We start from the raw sequence: 21,269 nt of genomic DNA on the forward strand, positions 1-21,269 counted from the left end.
ACTAGATCAAGACTATTTTAGGACTGCATATAGGAGTAGTTACATTTATACCGTCCTAAAATTACATTCGGCCTTTTGGAGGGAACCGTGAGGCTGACTTGGTCCCCAGTGAAAATGAGTTTGACACCCCTGGACTAGATGATCTCCAGAGGTCCCTTCCAACGCCAGACAATTCTGTGATGCTGTGAAAAAGGCGCCTGTGTGTGTAAGCGCCTCCTCGGGCCGGCACTTCCCCGCCTGCCGTGCAGCCAGGACCCGGCCCCCACCGCCGAGGGCCAAACCCGCCACCGCTGTCCCGAGAAGCAGAACTGCGGAGGTGGGGGCGCTGAGGCCGCCGTTCTCATGACAGCCCAAGCGACCTGGGGGCGGGAGCACTATCTGCCGCAGCGCCCGAGCGAGCAGCGGGTCCCACATTGAGCCCTGACCCGGCCGGCGGGGAGGCCTGGCAGGGTCCCTGCTCCCAGCGCCCTGCACCGACTCAAAGGCCACGTCCCCGGGGACGGCCGGAACCCTCCGGGCTGCCGCCTGGTAAACTGGGCACAGCGGAGAGCCGGGCGGGGCCGCGGCGGGTGCCTGGAGCCGCCCCGGGGCTCAGCGCTGGGCAGTGCCGCGGGCTCGGGCCAGGTGCTGTGGACACGGCCCCGCCCCGCGGGCGCTGATTGGCCCTTTCGAACGGAGCGGCCGGCGCGGGGCGGGCGGGGGCGCGCTGGTGCTCGGGGCGGGGGGAGCGCGGCGCGGCGGGGCGACCGTAGCTGCCGGTGAGTGGCGCGGCGGGGGCTGCGGGGCGGTGGCAACGGGACGGGTGCGGAGGACGGCGGCAGCAGCAGCAGCAGCGCGGAGGCAGCAGCAGCTCCCTCCGCACCGGGGCGTGGCCGGGGGGTGGCGATACTCCGGACCCGGCCCGCAGATAAGGTGTGGAGGGTCTTATCGGTGGCAGGTCCGGTCTCAGTGCCGCGTGGGTACCGGCGTGCTGCTGCGGGGTCCCGCTTGCGGCGGTGCTTGCGGCGCGCAGCTCCGAAGCGGTAACACTCGGTCGGTTACGCCTGTCTGTAGGGGCAGCGCTGAAAACGTGCTGAGCATCACAGGTCCCGAGGAGACCAGTGCGGCGGGGACAGACCCCAGTACTGGGCTAAGGCTGTCACCGGGATGGGCTCGGTCACCCTGCCAGGAGCAGCAGCTCCCGTCCGGCCGAGTTCGCTTCTCTGACATAGTTGAAGTGCCGCGAAACTTACCCTGGGGAAGGGAGAGGGGAGGGGTTTTGCGTAACACCCTTCAAACCAGTCTCTCCCGTGCCTCACGTAGCGTTTGAGGATGCAGAGCTGTTTTTGTAGGAAATTTGCCCTGGTGCTCTTGGCTGAAATACTCATTCATATTGCTTAGTAAGCTGAAGAATGTCTGGCTCCTTTCTTTGCCCAAAAGCTGGCTGTATTCCAGAGATGCTGTGTATCACCTTTGGCATAGTTATCAGATCAAGACATGGGCAAAAGTACATGTATACCTTTAGGACCTATAAGACGCAGCTGGCCTATGTGTTTGTAATTCTAAATGTACTGGGTGAATCTTCCATAGTGAGACAGGATTTTATATTTAAGTCATAATAAATGCCTCCTGACTATGGCCAGCCCTGCAGCCTGCTGCGTGGACATCAAATGATGCTCCCCTCAGTGTCGGTTTGCTGGAAGAAGCATGGGGTGGAAACGGGAGGGAGAAGAGCTTGTGAAGTTGAGCGAGTTGACAGGAGCACCCAGCCTCTCCCCAGACTGGATGCTCTTGTGGCAAAGAAACTGTCTGCATGTCTTCTGCGGAGATGCCAGCTGTTGAGATGCAGTGGTCCTCCCTAATTTCAGGTGGGTTTCTCTGCCCTGACAGGTGAATCCAGGGGCTTCACTGCCCTTTGGAACGGGAGAGCAGCCTCGCTGCCATGTGCTGTGTGTGCTGTCACCAAAAGGTGCGGAAAGGCGGTCCCTGAGGAGGGCAGTCAGCATGCCTTAATGTAAGGAGTTGTTTGTCACCTTAAAGCCCTTCACCTCAGACTGACTAGTCTGGTTCTTTCTCTTTGGTGCCTTTGAGGCTTCCCCAGGGAAGCAGAGCTCCTGCTGACTCAGTAACGCAACAAAAGGGAACTGTAATTGCTGTAGTGATGGAAATAGTAGCACTCCATGGATGTCTATTGTTGTACCTACCTCTTTTCTTTTGCATGTTAGGATATGTGTACCAAAAAAAATGTTGGTTACGTTTCAACAGATACCGACTTGACAGCTTCTTTCATTTCAGAGTGTTTTAAACTGTGGGTTTCAGTAGGTACTGTCAAGACTAATCTACAGTTTCCAGCTGCTCTGGGTTAGGCTGTTGTGACTGCCTTCGGCTGTTGATGGAATGGAAGATGACGTGTTATATATCTTAAATATAGGGTGAGGATGTAAAAGTGTTTTTACCCAAAGGTTTTTTAATGAGTCTGTGAACATAAGACTTTTTAATGAGTCTGTGAATCCCTTTAGGTTCCACTTAAGCTAGGTCAGTGGCTGCTTCATCTGTGTTTTAGGTATCTGTGGAGTTGCAGATTTATTTTTCGTGTTGTTTCTTTGTAAACTGTGCAGTCAAGTAAAGTGGGACTTGGACTCAATCCATCTTGTGCTATAGAATGGCTTGTAATTAGTGTAGTATGTCTTGCTATTTGGGCCCCAGTGAATGATCTATAAAACCTGATACAACTGATACTAAGCAGGCTATCATGTATAGCATCTAAGAGCATGTATTTAGCACCTTGAAGTATTTGCGTAAAGTGCTAAAGTATTTGCTGACTTTGCTGTTTCTCAGATTGCCTAGAGGCAAAGTGGCAGGCATCTCCTTGAAAAGTAGGCTATGGTCTTGCAAGGCTGTCCTGTGCGGGTCATGTCTGGGGTGTGTCTGCAACCACTTTCCTGACAAATGCCTGTCCCTATGCCACATGTCAGTAGACAGGTACATTTTTCTCATCTCTCTTTCCTAATGTTGATCCTTTATTGGAGGTTTGGCAGTCAGCCATCAGAAGGCAGCTCTGCCTTCCCAAATACATAATTTGGGGCTGACCACCCGTCTCACAATAAATCAGTGTCACTGTATTGATCCAGCTGTAATATGCTACTGGGCGGCGTTTGTCCTCTCCTCCCATCCCACAGAGCCTGTTGGCAGCAGAAGTGCCATCAGGAATGAGGTGTTTTCTGAGACTGGTGCTGGCGGTGAAGGACTTCTGCATTTGCTGAGCTTGGAAGTGGGCTGGTTGCCCTGCTGGCTGGAAAGCTCTTTCAAGTTTCTGGCACTTCCACTGTTTTAAGGAGTGAAGCAGGTAGAGGGTCCTTCCAGGGACCTTGGGGGTATCATCTGGTCTGGAGATGGGAATGGCATGTCCTGAAGCTATCTGTGTGTGGGACGTGATACAGTGCATTTTCATTCTGGGGTCTTTTCTTTCACAAATGTGATCCCTGAACACCAAATGCCTGTTGAATGAAGGTTAAGTTGATAATACTGGCATGCGTAGAAACTGATACAGTTCTAGTTGGAGCTGCCTGCATTCAATATCAAATACTTGCTTCATTCATTATGTACAGCTTTTTGATCCAGGGAACCCAACTGGTTTTAGAAGCCAGATTTGGTTATGACTCTACCTGGTACTGCAATATTTGCCTCACCACAGCACCTTCTGCACCTTTGCAGGCTGACTACTTGAAGGTGGCAGACTTCTGGGTCTTCTCATCACATGCCTCTCCCTGTAAGTGGTAAGACTACGTTAATCTGTATTCTCTGCAATCTCAGAGCTACGCTGACTGGGATCTGAAAATGGGTAATTTTTACTATATTAATTTTTCAACTCAAAATTCATGCAGGGTTGCCTGTATCATCAGAGGGATTTTTTTTAAGTGTTATTCAGATGCCTGGATAATAAGTGAAGCCTTCTGACTTTCTAGAGCACCCTTTGCCATATGGGCTTACAAAATAACTTGTTTTAGAAGAACAGGCCCTCGAAGTTCAAGTGCAACAGTTTTCCTCAATCTCTTTTTTTTTGTTGTTTTTTTTTAGACTAGTTTTTGTTAGGCATGCCACAAAAGTGCAGATGCTGAGCATTCTTGTGATAGCTGTTGTGTGAATATTTTGCTTTGTTCATGTTTTGAGTGCTCCTTGTGAATTAGGCTGCCTTTTGTTTTCCCTTGGCAGTTAGCATGCTGGAGCTCTTGTTAGCCTATATGGAGCTCCTTACTTTAATGAGACCAACCTCGTTACTGGCTGTTCTGCTGTTGTTTTATTTATTTTTTTCAATCAATGAAGCCTCTCACTGCAACTCTCTTGGGACAATAGCTTTCTTATGCTAAAGGAAAATGTATTCCCCTGGACAAAGCTGTGGGAAGCATAACATGCTCATTAGTAATGCTTGGTATATACACTGCCCTTCCCTTGTTCATTCATAGAAGGAAAAATGACATCAAGGAGAGGATGTCTCTCCTTTTTTTTTTTTTTTTCTAATCTCTTCCCTAAAGATAAAAGTAGGGGGAAAAATATCAGCTGAAGTATCTCTGATAAAGCTTGAGAAGTGCTGGCGGTCCTGATGCAAGGAAGTGGCTTCAGTCTGAAAACAAACGGGTTGCTTGTTCGCTGCTTGTAGAGGTAAGTTGTTTGAAATGCCTGACATGTGGTCCTATGTAGCATGTGAGGTTCAAGGCAGTGGGAGGGAAAAATGAGAAGGAAACAGCACTGTTCTGCTTTCTGGGTAAGAGGAAGGGGGAGAATTCTTAAGAGAATTGTGTCTTCTATGATGGGGTATTCAGCCTTTTGTCACAGGAAGGTGAGGTTGTGCGCCAGATGGAGGAGAGAAGAATACTGTCTATGTATAAAGCTCAAACATCTGCGACAGGAGAGGGGAGTTTCTCATTTTTAAAGGAAAACAGATGAGTTAATATTGTCTGTGTCTGCAATCTGGTTTCCAGCCTAACCAGTAAGATGAAGTTTTATTGCAGCTATTAATAGGGCAAGAAAGTTGCTCTTAACTGGTACCAAGACACAAACAGGTACATTTTGAAGTTGGTGCTTCACTCACAGGCAGAGAACTGAAGCTGAATACTGGATCAAAATTTTAGCTGCTGAGATACTTCCCTCTTCCTCCCGCCCCGACTCCATTCCTGATTAGACTCGCTTGTGTTTTGCCAAAACAGCACTGACTGGTGGGTTTTTCTTGGGATTTTCATGAAACCAGGAGGGAATGTATTAACAATTCTCTTCTCTTTCCCCAGGGGGAGAAACTAACGTAAATGCAGATGACCATGCAGAATGCAGTTCAGGTAAATGCCTTTTGTAATGTTTGAATTCTGTATAATACCTTCTTTAATTCAAAGTTCTACCCTGAAGCAGATGAAATGCTAGAATCTCCAGAGTTGTCTCTGTTTTCTTTAAAATAAGTAGTAATTTTCTCATTTTACAAATGGAGCAATATGACAAGATAGATAACCCAGTGTTCTATCAGATGGGTGATCCTTTCTCTTCCTAAGTGCTGTTATGTAAGAAGGTTTTGAAGCCAAAGTCTGAGATTGTTTAAAAACTTGCTTAATGATTAATAAGTGTTTTTAAAACCCCTATATTCTAGTTAATCACTTAAATATAAATAAATATATTTTATACACACACTGAACTGAAGTTAAGAATACCAGAAGAACTCTGTCTTTGAGAATTCTGTACATGAAATTTCAGTGTGGTCCTTTCCTTGAAATGTAAAGGTACCTCTCAGCTTGAGAATATTCAATCCTTTAGAGAAATCCTAAGGATTCATGTTCAATAAGTGTATTATGTCCTTGCATGGGAATATGTTTCCTCTTTTAACATCAGCATTTTAATAATTTAAACACACAATGCCTCTGAAAAGTTTGATCGGAGAAATTGGAAAGCTGTAGTAAATTACACGATAAACTGCAGATTTTAATAATTAAAATATGCTGAGGGAAAAAATGCCACCAATTTAATGCATGTTTTCTTTATTTAGTATTCAAGAAAGTATGTAATTTTAAATTCAAGATAATGAATGTAGTAGTACTTTTGATACAGGAGTTACTAATGAGAGCTGCACCGTTTGTGATTACTGTCATGTTGGTTTGGTGCATCTGTCCGAAGGGGAATGAACAATTATTCTTTCAATAATAGATCTTTAGCATAATTCAGAACTGCAATTTTTCATCATCTGATTGCAAATATGAGATCCCACCCTCTTCAGCTTACTACAATCTACTGCAGGTGTGGTTTGGAGATGACCTTCCCTTGAGTCCCCGAAGTCCTCTGACCCCCAGACATGGGCCAGGTTTGGCAGATGTGTGCCTGTATGACCAATGGATATCTGTGCGGCATGAAGCAACTTTGGTGCCTATGCAAGAAGACCTGTCAATCTGGCTGTCTGGCTTGCTGGGTGAGGCTATAAATAAATTACTGCCTAATAAATTTCAAAACGCTTTCCAGTATTCCAGTCAATGTCTATAGTACTAATGAGATCTAGTGTATTTGAGCCTGAATGGTGAGAAGAATTATGTTAAAATCATCCTACCTTTTAGAGGTAGGATGATTAATTGTTCTAATTTATATTTCTGAATCTTGTTAGTCTAATTAAAATCTAATTAGGTGGATATTTGATTTTAGTTTACTTACATATTTCTACTACTTTTCAGTCTTTTTCACTGGAATGCTATTTGAATTGCCTCCAAGCTCATATGAAACTTCTTTACCTTCTGTGGAGTAACTCTAATATTGACCTTGTTTTCTTTTAGGAATGGAAGTCAAAGCAGAACAACTACTAGAAGAACTTGATAATGGGGTACTACTCTGCCAATTGGTTGGTGTTCTTCAAAACACAATTAAAAAATGTTGTAGCTCCAGTAATTTAAGGGTGAGTCATATTATGATTCTTAAAACATATAAAAACTCTTTAATTCTAAGTAGTGGTAAAAGGAAAGCAGGTGAGTGAGGCTTCTGTAAGTAGTGTTCTGGGTGCTCCATAGCCAAAGACTGATGAACAACAGTGTGGTTTTAGAGATGAATAAACTGGCCTTGTGCAGCAAATTACTTATTTGCTTTGTTAATCAAATCCTAAGGTTCTTACTAGTTTTGTAGTTTGATTTCAGTAGAGGTCTTGCCAGAGGAAGATCCAAGTCTGGAGTTTGTTCCATTGACATCAGTGCGGGTTGGTAACAAGATATTCGTTGGCACTTGGTGGCACGTTTTATACCAGAAACTGGTGGCCAAACTCTAGTATATTGGTCAGCCACAAAAATATCCAAACTGAGATGTACCTGGAGATGGGCTTCAGTGTTTTTGTTAGGAACCAAAGCTGAGTTGAAAGATGAATCTCAAGCAACTTCCAGTCTGTGTTCATACAGTGAAAAATACTGATCTGTCACTTTGGAGTATAAAACCATGTAACACTGGTGCAGGTAGCATATGTTCAGTGTACAGGTACCACGTATAGCTACAGCAATGCTTGGATTTGTCGCAGTAGGTCACCAGCTAATGTGCCCTGATGGGCAGTGTTTGCTGTGGGGGCAAGAGGAACTCTTTCACCATATCCAGACCATTTTTTGTGTGTTCAACTTTTACTGTTTTATCTAGTAAAACAATAGTTTTAAATAATGGATATTTACTAGTAAGTAATATAATTACTAATATTAGAATTGCTATTAATTGAGGGGTACAAGACAGCAGTCTTAGGATGCCTAACGGTAATTATACAAGACCCATGTGAATGCTGCAAATCCTGAGGGTATTTTTAGGGAGGACAAGATGCACAACTTGTGTATCTTTGAACTGCTTTTTTAGTTTTGAAGATACCAATTTAAAAACAAGCACCGAATTACCTTGAAGGAAAAAGCCCCTTGCTTCCCTCTGGTTCCCTCCACTTTCTAGACCAGGCTCTAAAATGTTGAGATCTGGTACCTAAGTATGTTCTCTAGCTGTGCTCATTTTGCTGCTGTGAACAGAGCTTGGGGAAGGGGAATAATTATTCACACCTGTGAAACCACCAGGATGATTCTACCCCAACATGTGGGGAAATGGGAAAGCAACTGCATGGGCAGCTTTGGGAGAGGCTGCAGAGCAAAGGATCTTTAATTCAGTGACGGTTCACAATGATAAAGAGGAATGCCTTCTACATTAGCATAGCTTTTTTAATAGAATATGTGGTGGGTTGAACACAAAATAGTTACTCTGAATTTAGGGTTTATTTTACTTTGCAAATATGCTTTGAAATCTGTTGGCAATGTTGATGTGCACAATGTACTTTCTGTTTTCTTCCTTTGCCAGAATTTTCCTATGAGAAAAGTTCCATGTAAGAAGGATGCTCCATCAGGATCTTTTTTTGCCAGAGATAATACAGCCAACTTTCTTAACTGGTGTAGGGCCATTGGAGTTGATGAGACTTATCTCTTTGAATCTGAAGGTTTAGGTAAATCTACCTTTTTGTAAGATTTGCTTTGATCTGTATGTGGATAACTGCCTGGTCAGAGAGATGTCTTGTGTATAGTCTTCTGAAGCCTTTGTCATGACTGTGCCTGTCTTGTGCAAGCTATTAATGCTTTTATTTATTTTAAGGCAATGTTCAAGTAAAAGCCTTGAAAAAATCAGTTCTGTAACTGCCCTAACTTGCACGATGCTTTTCCAAACTACTAAAAGTTACTGTGTGGGATGAAGGGGGCATTAACAGCTGTGCAGCAAGCTTGCATGTTTTCCTTCAGTAAAAATGCTCACTGAGAAACTGAGGAGAAAAGTCTGATTTCACTTTCCCTGTGTGGGAAGATGACAGGGCCATGCAGTCAACTCACAATAAGATCATTTATTTGGTATTAAAGCTCATTCTTGTTGCAGAAAGCCCTCAGAATAATACATTCCTGACTGCTTAATTTGGTAACTCCATCAGGGCGTTGTGCCTGAAGTGACAACAGTCTGTTGGTAATTAACATTTACTTCAGGACCTGCTTGACATGTCTCTAAACCATTTGTATTTTCCTATTTAATAAGATAGTTATGAAAATAAGTATTGCCAACTGTGTGTATGCCTGCCCCAGTACACAGCCTGTCCCTTATGACAAACAGATTCTAGTCTGATACTTCCAGATGGAATACAGTTTTTTTGACTCTTAATTAAGAGGAACTGTGCTTTCATCACATGGTAAATAATGCAATGCTCTTCTACCAGCTATTATGTCAGTTAAAATTAATTAATACAAACCTTTCTGTGGCAAGTCAAATACTGTTTGTTTACTTGTTGGTTTGTTTTCCAAAAAGGCAAAATATCTGCCTGTCAAGCTGAATAGCAAAAAATTGCAAAGTAGCTTTGTTTCCAGTAATCAAATGAATTTGTTACTATATTTACTACATTTTCTTGAAGTCTTTGTGCCATTTAATGCTATTTAAATGGAAGGCACTGTTTTCATTAACTGCTTTTCTTTTAAGCTCTCCGCCATGCTAACTGGGCTGCCCATGCCTTCTCTACTGGATAAGTCATTTTAAATAGCTGAGAGAATATCTTCATTTGCATCTGTCTCTTTCTGATTTAACTAAGGAGTGCATCTTTTTCGGTGCCATGAAATACAGATGAGTAGGAGAAATGAGCTGTAAGAAAATCAGCTTTAATATTTTTTTCAGTACAACTTGTATGAATCGCATTGCTTAAACATCTTAGTACCTGTAAGTGGATGGGTAACTAGAACCTGTTTCGCCTCCCTGAGATAAGCAGACAGGATTTCCTAATGCTGTGGCTTTCACTCATAGCCAAAAAGTGTTTTGAAGTCTGATTATAACTCTTGACACGAGCCTGCTTTGCGGCATAAATATCTTCTATGAGCCTTTTTGGCAGTTGAAATGAGGAGAGTTGCAGCCTCCTCGATGGAACATTCTTTCCACTGATGTTTTTCATCAAACCTTCAAGCCATTCTTTATGGATGAAATCAGGGAAAGACAATTCGGCAATTGTCCTTTTCCCATCAGATACGTATAGTGATGATTGCTGCAAAGTGTAGATGGCTGTGAAGGAAATAAATTGAGTGGTCCTGAGACAGCAGAAAGCGAGAGCAGCCATTATGGGATGCCCTCTGACATCAAGCCAAATGTCTTGATCTCTGCTAGGGACTTTTCTCTTCTGGATTCAGTCAAATTATGCCGCTCCTATTATGGCTGACAAAACCACTTATGGGGAAAAACAAAACAAAACAAAAAACAACAACAAAAAAACCACAACAACAACAAAAAAACCTAAATAACCTCTAGTACCTTCTAGAGTATGGCTGTGCCAACTTTCTTTTCTAGATTTACCTGTCATAATCAGATCTTTTAAAAAGTAGTCTTACAAACTGGAGTAGGTGATGTAAACAAGGACATCTGACTTCATACTCAGTTCATACTTTAGGAAACACTTCAATCTTATGTAAAACAAAGTGATTTTAAATATCAAATTGAACATCAGAAAGATGTTAGATTTCATCTGTGAATATAGAGCTGGCTCATTAGACTTCTCTTCAGAGTGAATTCCAGTTTCCACTGAATATTTTTACTGCGCAGTGTGAAGAAAGTCCGAGTTGTTCATATAAATGTTACACCATATGAAAATTGTATCTACGACTTTTCACATTTCTTACAGTTGGTGGTGGGGAAACGAATGGTGCTGTGTGGGTGGAGGAGAGCTGAGTGACCTTTCTCTTGGCCTTTGGTTTCTGAGTTATTAGGCAGTATATCTAGCTGGCTAAGAAAGCACAGAGATGGCTTGTTTTCTAGATCATTCATACAACTATGTTCTTAGAATGTGTTGAAAGCATCTCAATTTTGAGGCTTAAATGGGGGCAAGGGAGGAAGTAGTTACTTGTGTGTAAAGTTTTTTAACTATTTTCCTTCTCTGTTTGTGGCCCTGGTTTCTTTTTCCTTTTTCTTGCACACCTGAGTTGAAAGTTGCAAGAAACCAAAACAGACATTGCTTTTCTTTTGCCTCCTCTATTCTTCAGTGCAGCAGTAAAAGTAATTGAATGTTTTAATGTCAAAGTTGTTAAGAAAACCCAGAACTGCCATGGTCACCTACACACCATTTGGCTATCATTCCACTCTTCCATCTCATTCTTCAGCTCTCCTGATTATGATTTAGTGTCTGTGTAGCCAAGTGAAGGCAGCTGTCAGGGCTACTCTGAACTGAGCAGTGCAAAACTTGGTGCCTCTCACATATCCAAAATAGTGTTGCATCTTTTCTGTGATCACAGCCAGTGTCTGGTGTTTGCATCTGAGTGTTTGCTTCTTAAACCAATGTCATTCTCGCTTCCTTTTTACAGTCGAGTTTTGACCCTCTTTATCAGATAGAGCCTCACAAATATACCAAATTCTGAAGAAAACGTTTGGGTGGATGGGGCAGGAGGTGGGGGCTGATGGGGAGGGGTGAAATGAGGCTATAGTGTGAGGCAGGGGAGCTGCCGCTGGCAAAGTGGCATCTGCTAGTGCAACTGGGTGAAGAGGCCAGGTGGTTGGACCCTCCTGGCACCCAGAACTTTTAAAGTGGGAAGAAAAATGATTTGTTGCTTACTGAAATGGTAACAATCACCCAATGATAGGATGGGGGGCAATGGGCACAGGCTGAAGCATAGAAGGTTCCATCTGAATATGAGGAGAAACTTGTTTACTCTGAGGGTTCCAGAGCACTGGAACAGGCTGCCCAGAGAGGTTGTGGAGTCTCCTCTGGAGACATTCAAAACCTGCCTGGACACATTCCTGTGCAATCTACTCTAGGTGAACCTGCTTTAGCAGGTGGGTTGGACTAGATGATCTCCAGAGGTCCCTTCCAGCCCCAACCATTCTGTGATTCTGTGGGTTATTGTTTCACAGCCAAGGATTTAAACCACTTAGGCTGACTGGCTGCAGAGCCACCTGCTTATCAGCTGGATCCCTTGCAGTGTCTTCTCCTATGGTTGTTCACCTATAGAGTGTGTGTGCCTATTTGTGTCTGTATGCACAAGCATGAACAGATGGAGCATATTTTCCTATTTGCAGTTGTTGAATGCTTTTTGTCTTTAAGACTGCTATATTTGGGGATAGGGAAAGGAAAGCTCTCGGATCTCTTTCTTTCCAGTTCACATCATGAAAGAACAGCATAAAATCTAATGAAGTGTATTTCTCTTAGGAAGTGGAGAAGAGGTCGATTTCAGACATGCCAGGATGGCTTAAAACACTTTATGGAGTAGACAATTAGAGTTGGAAAGTATATAGTGCTTTATCCATGATAATGTAGTTTGCCTCTGGGTAGAGTGATGATGAAGTTATAGTCATCTATTCCTTATCTTCCCTACTCTGTACCTAATGGCAAGGCCTCCCCACAGTAAAAATGAACTGTAAGTCCCTTTTAATCTCTTCCCTTTTAGTTTTGCACAAGGATCCAAGACAAGTGTATCTTTGTTTGTTGGAAATTGGACGCATCGTATCCAGGTATGTGATCCATACACACTCTTAGCAAGAAAGCGAAGAACATATTGTATTAAGTAAAAGCTAAGACAAAGTTAAGACAATCTGTGATCATAATGTGCAATGCTGTAGATGTTAATTCTGTGCAGAAAGTAATGAGTAGCTTTTTCTAGGACCACCGTACAATATGAGTTGTTCTTCAAATATTTATCCAATTATTTTCACGGAGAAGTGCTAATCCATATGTTTTTTATAGCTGTGTATTTAAATACTTCATTCAGCATATAGGTATCTTGGAAGAACTCACTGAACGTTAAATACAGTTTTAAGGTCTTTATTTTTAAGCTTTTTGGAAGATATCTCTTTATCATTCTCTAAATTTAGATTTCTAATTTATTTCTGGTGCAGAGTTGGAAGCTTTAAGATAGTTTATCTAAATTGGGTGTGACCTAAATTATGTAGCTTTGACGGTATTTTTACTGCCTTCTCTGGTAGCTCCAAGACTACATTTGGAAGAACATCTACTAGAAATTCAAATTGTTCCTTCTCTTTGCATTATCAAGGCAGTTATTCCTCTGACTGATGTAGTGCTGTTCCCTGTCAGTCAAGCTACTCAGAATTTTGCATGTTTGTTATCAGTTTCTTTTTGTTTTCTTTAGCAATTAAACTCTTTACGTTTGTGTTTAGGTATGGAGTTGAACCTCCTGTACTGGTAAAACTAGAGGAAGAAATTGAGCTAGAAGAAACACTGCTGATGACCTCTGGACCACCATCACCTGTTAGCACAGCAAAGTCATGTTGTCAACATGGGGAGCTACATGAGGCAGTAAGTACTTATTTATTGTGATATAGGCTTTAAATCAAACTGTAAGTTTAGTACTTGTATAATCTGGCTCAGTAAGCATAGTCTGTTCTTATTCTTCTATTTTTGAGCCTCCTTAAATAGAAAACAGGGTATGCACCTGTTTTGAACAACTTTTTTTTTTTTTTTTAATAATGTAAGCAAAATGCTGTCCTACGTGGTTTTGAGTTAATGCCTCAGTGCGTATAATTTGCATTGATTTCCACACCTCTCCCCCCCGTTCATTGCTTTCATTTGCGTAAAAGAAATCTTCTCATTCAATTTAGCTGGTGTGTCAATATTCTGTGACTGTAACATACACTTCTCTTCAATTTCCTGTTTTCATAAAACTTCATCAAAAGTTAAGGTAGACTTTGACGAAACTCTTTTGAAAAAGACTTGAAATAAAACCTGTGTGGCTGTACCAATTGGAAATGATTATGTACGCAGAAAAGGAAATTGTTTGTACATCTTGTGAATTGATCCAAAAGGAATGATGAACAACTTTCCTATTTTGTTGAAAAACACATGTTGAGGCTTTAAAATTAATGTATTTTAAAGGTCCTCTGTGTTGTAATGTAAAACTTCTGCTTCACAAGGTCATGGTTAGAATTGATGCTACTATGCATAGTGTTATGGGCAAATCTTAAAACCAAAAGTAGAAATAACTTCAAATTGAAGGAATCATGAAAACTGGATTGGAACAACTTGAAATATTTGTACATACAGTTTGTTCTTTCTTTTAATCTTTTATTCTAGGTTTTGAAGCTCTACATAGCTGAGATTTTCTTGTGAGGCAATAGAATTCTAGTATTTTCTTATATTATGGGATAAAGATATCAGTATATTTTATTGTATTAAATATCTCAGTAAACTGCTAAAGACATGCTTTTGTCAAAATACTAACAAATACTTTCAATGTTAATAACTAGGTTAAACACATAGCAGAAGATCCTCCTTGCAGTTGTTCCCATCGATTTTCAATTGAATACTTATCGGAGGGACGTTATAGACTGGGAGATAAAATACTCTTCATACGAGTAAGTAGTTTCTCAGAATTCCAATTTATATTCATAATGGGAAGAGAAATGCTTTTAAGCAGACTAGCTCATTTTAACGGTATTGTTTTAGAATTACAGAATGATTTAGTCTGGAACACTAGGTCATCCAATCACCTATTCAAAGTAGATATAGCTACTTAGGTCTTACAACCACTGATTTTACAACCACACTAAACTAAGTAAGTTAATACTTTCCTGTGGCGTTTCTAAAATTTCAGTAACAACTTGCAATATAAATAAAAATAATGCTGTGGAACATCCTGAGAATGTTGCTTGTTCAAAATCTGGACACTTGGGGTTTATAATTTGCAGGATAGTTGAGTACTCTATTCAGCAGGCATAAGAGTTTGTGTTATGAGGACATCCATAATGTAAACTCAATCTGTATCCAAAACTGTATACAAAATAAAGATAATGACAGAATGGTTAAAATGTCTTCTGTATATATACTTTCATGATTTCCCAACATATAATGACTGCCTCTGCAGGAGAAACTATCTAATAAAGAATTGGGAAGCATAAACTTTATTTATCACATAATTTCCCTTTTCAAAAAAATGTGTAAGAAAGGAGCTCCTATTTTTAGTCAGTTTCAATAAATGTTAGTATAACATGAGGACATAATGTGGCATAAAACAAGATAGAAATTTATCTTGTTCGTCTGCTCCCACCCCTCTTCTTCCTCCATTCTCAGATGCTACATGGCAAGCATGTGATGGTACGTGTTGGTGGAGGCTGGGACACTCTTCAAGGTTTTCTGCTTAAATATGATCCATGCCGAGTGCTTCAGTTTGCAACTCTGGAACAAAAAATCCTGGCATTTCAAAAAGGGGTCACCAGTGACAGTGTCCCCAGCTCGTCAGCTAGAATCCAGGAGCCACCTGTTATGAATCCCATGTCAGCTGTCAATATGTTTCAAAAGCAGCCATCAAAACCCTCTACTCCTGTTTCAGCTCTTGGGGCTAGTGCCAAGAAGGCTCTACCTAAACGTCCTCAGTCCCCTGCTCTGGCATCACCAAGAGTGCCCCCATCCTCTGCAGCCAAGTCATTAACAGTTAGGTCCAAGTTACATGGGTCTTCAGCGACAGGAGTGCAGTCTCGTTTCAAACCATTAGCTGGCACCTCAAAGAAACTGGAGTCTCCTGCACACAACTCACCAGCTTCTGCTCCTTTGCAGCCTGTAAGCAAAAGTTCTTCATCTGCAGGAATGAGAACCGCTCTTGTTCACTCTGAAACATTGCACAAACGTATTCGGTCCCCCGATGCTCCCAAGGTGAAGTTTGCCCTGCCTGAGGGCTCCCCGGCACCAGCACTGCATCCTACCCTTTTGTCCCCAAAAAACCAGCCAGCTCCCTTGCCTGGGACAGCCAAAACAGTGGCTTCAAAACAGAAGCGTGTCCCTGCTAAATGCAAACCAGTATCTGTCAGTAAAACCAAAGCGAATTCAGTTGCTCCGAAGGCTGCTCAGTCGCCTGTTACAAATCTGCATGCTGTTGCCAAGTTTGCATGTTCTCAGCAGCTCCTTGCAAAACCTCCTTCTGAAAATGCTATTCAGACCTCAGGAACTGGGTCTCAGCATCCTCAGAAAGCTCAACAGACAGCTTCTGACCTGGCAAGGAACCTGAAAGGTGCTTCAGTCCTAAAACACTCAGCCTCTGCACCTTCCCTTGCAGTCAGCAAAGCATCAAAGTCATCACCTACACTGGTATCTACAAGCAAAAATGTGTCAGCTGTCAGTAAGCAGCCAAATGTCAGTAAACCCCCTCAGGTTGGACCCGCTTCATCCAAACCTCCTGAACGCACTCCTTTATCTGTTGTACGGCTTCCTCAAACTTCAGCCAAAGCAGCATTGACCAGAAAGCCAGTGCAGCCTTCCACAAAAGCTCAGCCTTCCACCAAACACTTGCAAGCAAAGGAAAGCTTGGCCCCAGCAGCCAAGAAGCCTCTCCCTAAGGGAAAATCAGCAACAGTGGGTAACAAGGGAACGTCTGGTGTATCAAAAGGTCCTCTTACGAAGAGCAGGCAAGATGATAACTATTTTGTTATGACAGGGAGTAAAAAACCCAGAAAGTAAGCTAATTCGTTATTTTCTGTAGAAGTCTAAATTTTGTTCAAATGGGCCTCGCGTGCCTGCTGCACTGAAGACAAGGAAAAGAAGTTAAGTAACACTACATTTACCACAAATATTAGGTATAACCTACATTTTTCTGCATAACTTAGAGTAAAAACTGCATTTATTTTGCAGTTTAGAAACTTCTATTTGCATATATTTAGAAGTGAGCTTGCATGCTGTGTGTCACCGTGGAACAGAGAATGTCCCTGGGTGCTGCTAACCTGACCTGCTGCGGGGATGGCGGGAGAGAGGAAAAGGGAGCTGGGGCTGCTGCTTTTGCTACTGCTTGTTTTCAAAGAAGTGAAGCCTGCACAGGCAGAGCCTGAGCGATTCTGATGGTTCTGGAAGATCTACATTGAGGCCTGTGGCAAGCAGTGGAGCTGTGCACAAGCTGTAAAATTTCTAATACCTCAAACAAAACTATACCTTTAAGTTCACCAGTGTCCCAGAACCCAAGTTTGGGTCTCTTGCATGTGTTAGGAAAATGAGATCTCTAGTAATGTTTAGATTTGATAGCTGATGTTATCAGTGTTCACTGTGCCCCCCATATGCCTTAAAGTGATGTCAGTTCACTTGGAAGTGGAGCTGTCTTGGTTCATGTTAAGTTGGACATGGAAAATCATGGCCTTGATTGCTCACTCTTGTTGTGCCTTAGCATCTCAAATTCATGACAGATCTCTTCAGAGAGCAATGCTGCTTTTAAAACCCTGGGCAGATAACCTTGCTTAGTTCATGTTCAAATCTAATTATAAGCGAGCCCAATCTTCCTCAGAAAGCTCTTGCCACATGAAGACAAACGCCTGAGTTGGTGGGTGGACACTTTCCCCTTGGATGGAGTCTCAAAGCAGCTCCTGCTCCAGCAGTACAGAACTGTAAGCGCCCCCAGAGCCTTACTGTTCTACAGGAGTGGCCTTACATGTAAAACTGAACTCCTAAATACTTTTTAGTGCTACAAGTTCATTTTTGTGGGCAATCTTAATCTGCAGTGGCCTTTTTTTATTTATGGAAACATTCTTACTGGCTCTCCTGTGTTACTTTCTGGAGGTAAGGAGTAGTTTCCTGAAGAGGTAATGAAGGACTACATTTGCCTTTAAACATCTGAAAGTGCCAGAAAGCTAGGCACTGTCTACGCTTTCTACTCCTGAAGGCTTTCAGTGGGTTAAAAATCTGTGGTGCTCAACACCTTTACCCTTAACAGAAGTGAGTTTCATGGTAGAAGAATAAACACTACTCTGGGGATCTTTGGGCCTTATTTGAGATATTTTGAGTATAATGAACAGTTATTTCTACAAACACTGAGGAGCTCTCAGGTTCTGTGAAGAGACTTAGCTGACTTCCACAGACCATCACTTCTGCTCTCTGCTTTCAAGACATTTACTTACGGGCAGGAGAAGAGATGCATGGAAACTGCAGCTTGTGATGTTGTATATTTAATTTCTTTTTCCTCTGGAACTAGAGTAAGCAACCATCATAAACTAATAACGAATTTTCTTGAGCAGTGGCAAAGTCATTGAGCTGCCTTTCTGAGCACCTTGTTAGCTTTTTAATTTATTATTCTATTTATGCATATCTACTGTATAATACTGCTAACAACCTGCTGGGAGTAAGCAGTAAATAACAATATCCAAACTGTAGGAAGAAAACAGGTCATTTTTTATAACATGGACACTAGCTCCACAAGCTTATGTATGAAGTTGTATGTTTGGGCAATGCCTTACTGCTTACTTGTTTTATGAATACACTGGTCAAAGCCACAACTGCAAGTGTTAAGAATAGGGTTAATTGTAGTGGACTGCTTTCAGGTTTGATAAATTTAGAACTGTTCAATATGCTGAACGCATTTACCAGTAGTTTACTTGCTTTTGATTTGGGGCTTTTACTTAGTGAGCTATGATGTGACATATCTCGTGCAGATTACAGCTGAATTCTGGGGGTTTCTAGCTGTATTGAGTCTGGAGAAACAGAGTTAGCGTTCTTCACAGCATCCTGTGTGGTGCTGTGTTTCAGATTTGTGACTAAGCCAGTGATGATAGCACAGCAGTGTTTCTGCTGTGGCTGAGCAGTGCTTGCACAGAGTCGAGGCTTTTATCTTTTTACTGCTTTGCCCTCACAGGAAGTAGGCTGGGACTGAGCAAGAGTTTGGGAAGGACACAGCTGGGACAGCCAATCCAAACTGGCCAAAGGGCTATTTCAGATCAGATGACATCGTGCTCTTTAATAAAAACGGGGTAGAAGAGGAAGGTGTGGGGAGGCTTTGGTTTCCAAGGTGGCTGTTGTTTGCAGACTGTCTGGGCATCAGTCTGCCTGTGGGAGGTAGTGAGTGATTGCCTTGGTATCACTCAGTGGTTTGTTTATTTTCCCCTCTTCCTTTCACTTATTAAACTGCCTTTATCTCAACCTGTGAGTTTTTCTGCTTTTGCCCTTCTTCTCTCACTTGTCCTGCTGGGGATGGAGGGGAGAGAGAGTGAGCAGCTGTGTGCATGTTTGGCTGCTGACCAACCCACAACACTTTTTTAACCTTTTACAAGTTTTTTAGTAGTAATTTAAACACTGAGACTCTTGGCTCTTGGTACAATGGTATCTCAGCAGCTACCTTTTTGAACTGTAAGTTCAGAGAAAATGAGGTGGATGGCTCCATCTTTGTGATCCATTATTTCATGTAATAGACTGAATTTTATGGTTCAAAATGAAATAAAAAGCGTAAGCTGGGGAACTGGCACTGGAAAAGGCAAAATAATTCCTTTTACAGTTGAAACCTTAATCAGGTAATCTAAAGATGGTTCACTCACACATGAGTAGGCTTGGTTTGGCTTTATTACAAAAAATAGTATATTTGAGCATGGTCCAACTTCTGTGAATATTGCTCCAACTTTATAGTCATATTCTAACTATGGATGTCATGTAACATGAGGTGAGCCAAGAATTAAAATGTAACAAAGTACCTCCTAATGGAAATGCATATTCTTTTTGCTATGTTTACATTGCCAAATAGCAAGTCTAATCTTGAGCTTGCATTACTTTTTGTGAGGGAAAGATAACTTGGAGTAAGAATCTGACTGAATTCTCCCTGTGTTATCAATGTCCTTCTGTATCAGTACTTATTTAAAATAAATATTACTGCACCTGTTTTACATGCACAGATATTTTCTTTTCTACTGTCATCTTTTTGTGGGGAAGGAAGGAGAATGTTTTTCAGAATGCTTATGTTTTTGCCCTGCCACCAGATAAATAGTAGCTTCCATCTTAGGCTATTATAAAGACATAAATTGCTGCTTCTAATCATAGAATCACAGAATAGTTTGGGTTGGAAGGGACCTTCGATGGTCATCTAGCCTAAGCTCCCTGCAATGAGCAAGGACATCTTCAACTAGATCAGGTTGCTCAGAGCCCCATCCAGCCTGGCCTGGAATGTTTCCAGGGATGAGGAATCTACCACCTCTCTGGGCAGCCTATGCCAGTGGTTTACCACCCTCATTGTAAAAATTTCTTCCTCATGTCTGGTCTGAATCTCCCCTCTTTTATTTAAAAACATTAGCCCTTGTCCTGTTGTGATTACGCCTTACTAAAAAGTCTGTTCCCATCTTTCTTACAGGACCCTTTTAAGTACTGAAAAGGTGCGATAAGGTCTCCCTGGAGCTTTCTCCAGGCTGAACAACCCCAACTCTCTCAGCCTGTCCTCACAGCAGAACTGTTCCAGCCCTCTGATCATTTCTGTGGCCTCCTCTGGCCCCTCTTCAACAAGTCCATGTCTTTCCTGTACTGAGGGCTCCAGAGCTGGACACAGGACTCCAGGTGGGGTCTCACCAGAGCAGAGGAGCAGAATCACCTCCCTTGACCTGCTGGCCACGCTCCTTTTGATGCAGCCCAAGGTACGATTGGCCTTCTGGGCTGCAAGTGCACATTGCTGGGTCATATACAATCTTTCATCCACCACTATCCCCAAGTCCTTCTCTGCAGGACTGCTCTCAATCCCTTCATCCCTCAGTCTGTATTGATCCTAAGATTGCCCCAACCCAGGTACGGGACCTTGCACTTGACCTTGTTGAACCTCATGAAGTTTGCATGGGCCCACTTCTTGAGTTTGTCCAGGTCCCTTTGGAGGGCATCCGATCCCTCAGGCGTGTCAACTGCACCACTCAGCTTGATGTCATCTATGAACTTGCTGAGGATGCACTTGATCCCACTGCTTCATTGATGAAGATGTTAAACAATACTGGACCCCTGAGGGACACCACTTGTCACTTGGTGCCCATCCAGACATTGTGTCATTGACCACCGCTCTCTGGGTGTGAGCATCGAGCTAGTTCCTCATCTTCTAGTCCAGTGTTTTATTTGGAGTTCAAGACCTCTGTACTGTGATCCTGGTTTCAGTACCAGTAGTTGAGTAGAAGGGGCTTCCTATTCTTTCCTAGCTGACAATGTACCTGGGTAGTTTCAGAACAGATATACCTCTGAGAGTTTTATTTTTGCAGCTCTATTTGAAATACAAAGAACATGTGTGCCAATATTTTCCATGCTTACAGCTTGTCAAAAAACTTTAGCCCCATCTCTTCTGTTGCCATCAATAACAGAAACTTCAGTGGTTTTATTGAGAGAACAATTAGGTCTCCTCACTGGAGCCACCTAATTAACTTTTTTTTGGTCCATATTTGGTTTTTAAAAAAAAAATTGTTTCAATACCTGCAGTTTTCTGTCTGTTTCAAAGTGGCTTCAGTTCCTGCCAGTTTGCTGCTGCTGCCTAATCATATAGATATAATTATCCTTCCACTTCAGCTTTGTCTTACTAGAGTAAATGCATTCTTGTGACATCTACGATACTCAT

At 42.3% G+C, this 21,269-nt stretch overlaps 1 protein-coding gene across 9 annotated transcripts; it reads left to right on the plus strand.

Moving 5' to 3' along the window:
* The first annotated feature begins 720 nt into the window (after window positions 1-720).
* GAS2L3 (growth arrest specific 2 like 3) lies at window positions 721-19,588 on the plus strand. 9 transcript variants are annotated; one of them, XM_071800476.1, is made up of 11 exons: window positions 721-758; window positions 3,694-3,820; window positions 4,512-4,638; window positions 5,262-5,309; window positions 6,253-6,421; window positions 6,777-6,895; window positions 8,305-8,446; window positions 12,393-12,456; window positions 13,120-13,258; window positions 14,206-14,313; window positions 15,029-19,588. In XM_071800476.1, the coding sequence occupies exons 4-11, from the start codon at window positions 5,280-5,282 to the stop codon at window positions 16,406-16,408; spliced, it is 2,151 nt and encodes a 716-aa protein (XP_071656577.1). In that variant the 5' UTR covers window positions 721-758; window positions 3,694-3,820; window positions 4,512-4,638; window positions 5,262-5,279; the 3' UTR covers window positions 16,409-19,588. The 9 variants fall into 9 exon arrangements, with proteins under 9 accessions (XP_071656577.1, XP_065696339.1, XP_071656598.1 ...); XM_065840267.2 differs by having other exon boundaries at window positions 723-758; window positions 3,694-3,748; XM_071800497.1 differs by having other exon boundaries at window positions 740-758; window positions 3,694-3,755.
* Window positions 19,589-21,269: the final 1,681 nt, after the last annotated feature.

Source organism: Patagioenas fasciata, chromosome 1 (genome assembly GCF_037038585.1).
Source record: "Patagioenas fasciata isolate bPatFas1 chromosome 1, bPatFas1.hap1, whole genome shotgun sequence".
Taxonomy (NCBI): domain Eukaryota; kingdom Metazoa; phylum Chordata; class Aves; order Columbiformes; family Columbidae; genus Patagioenas; species Patagioenas fasciata.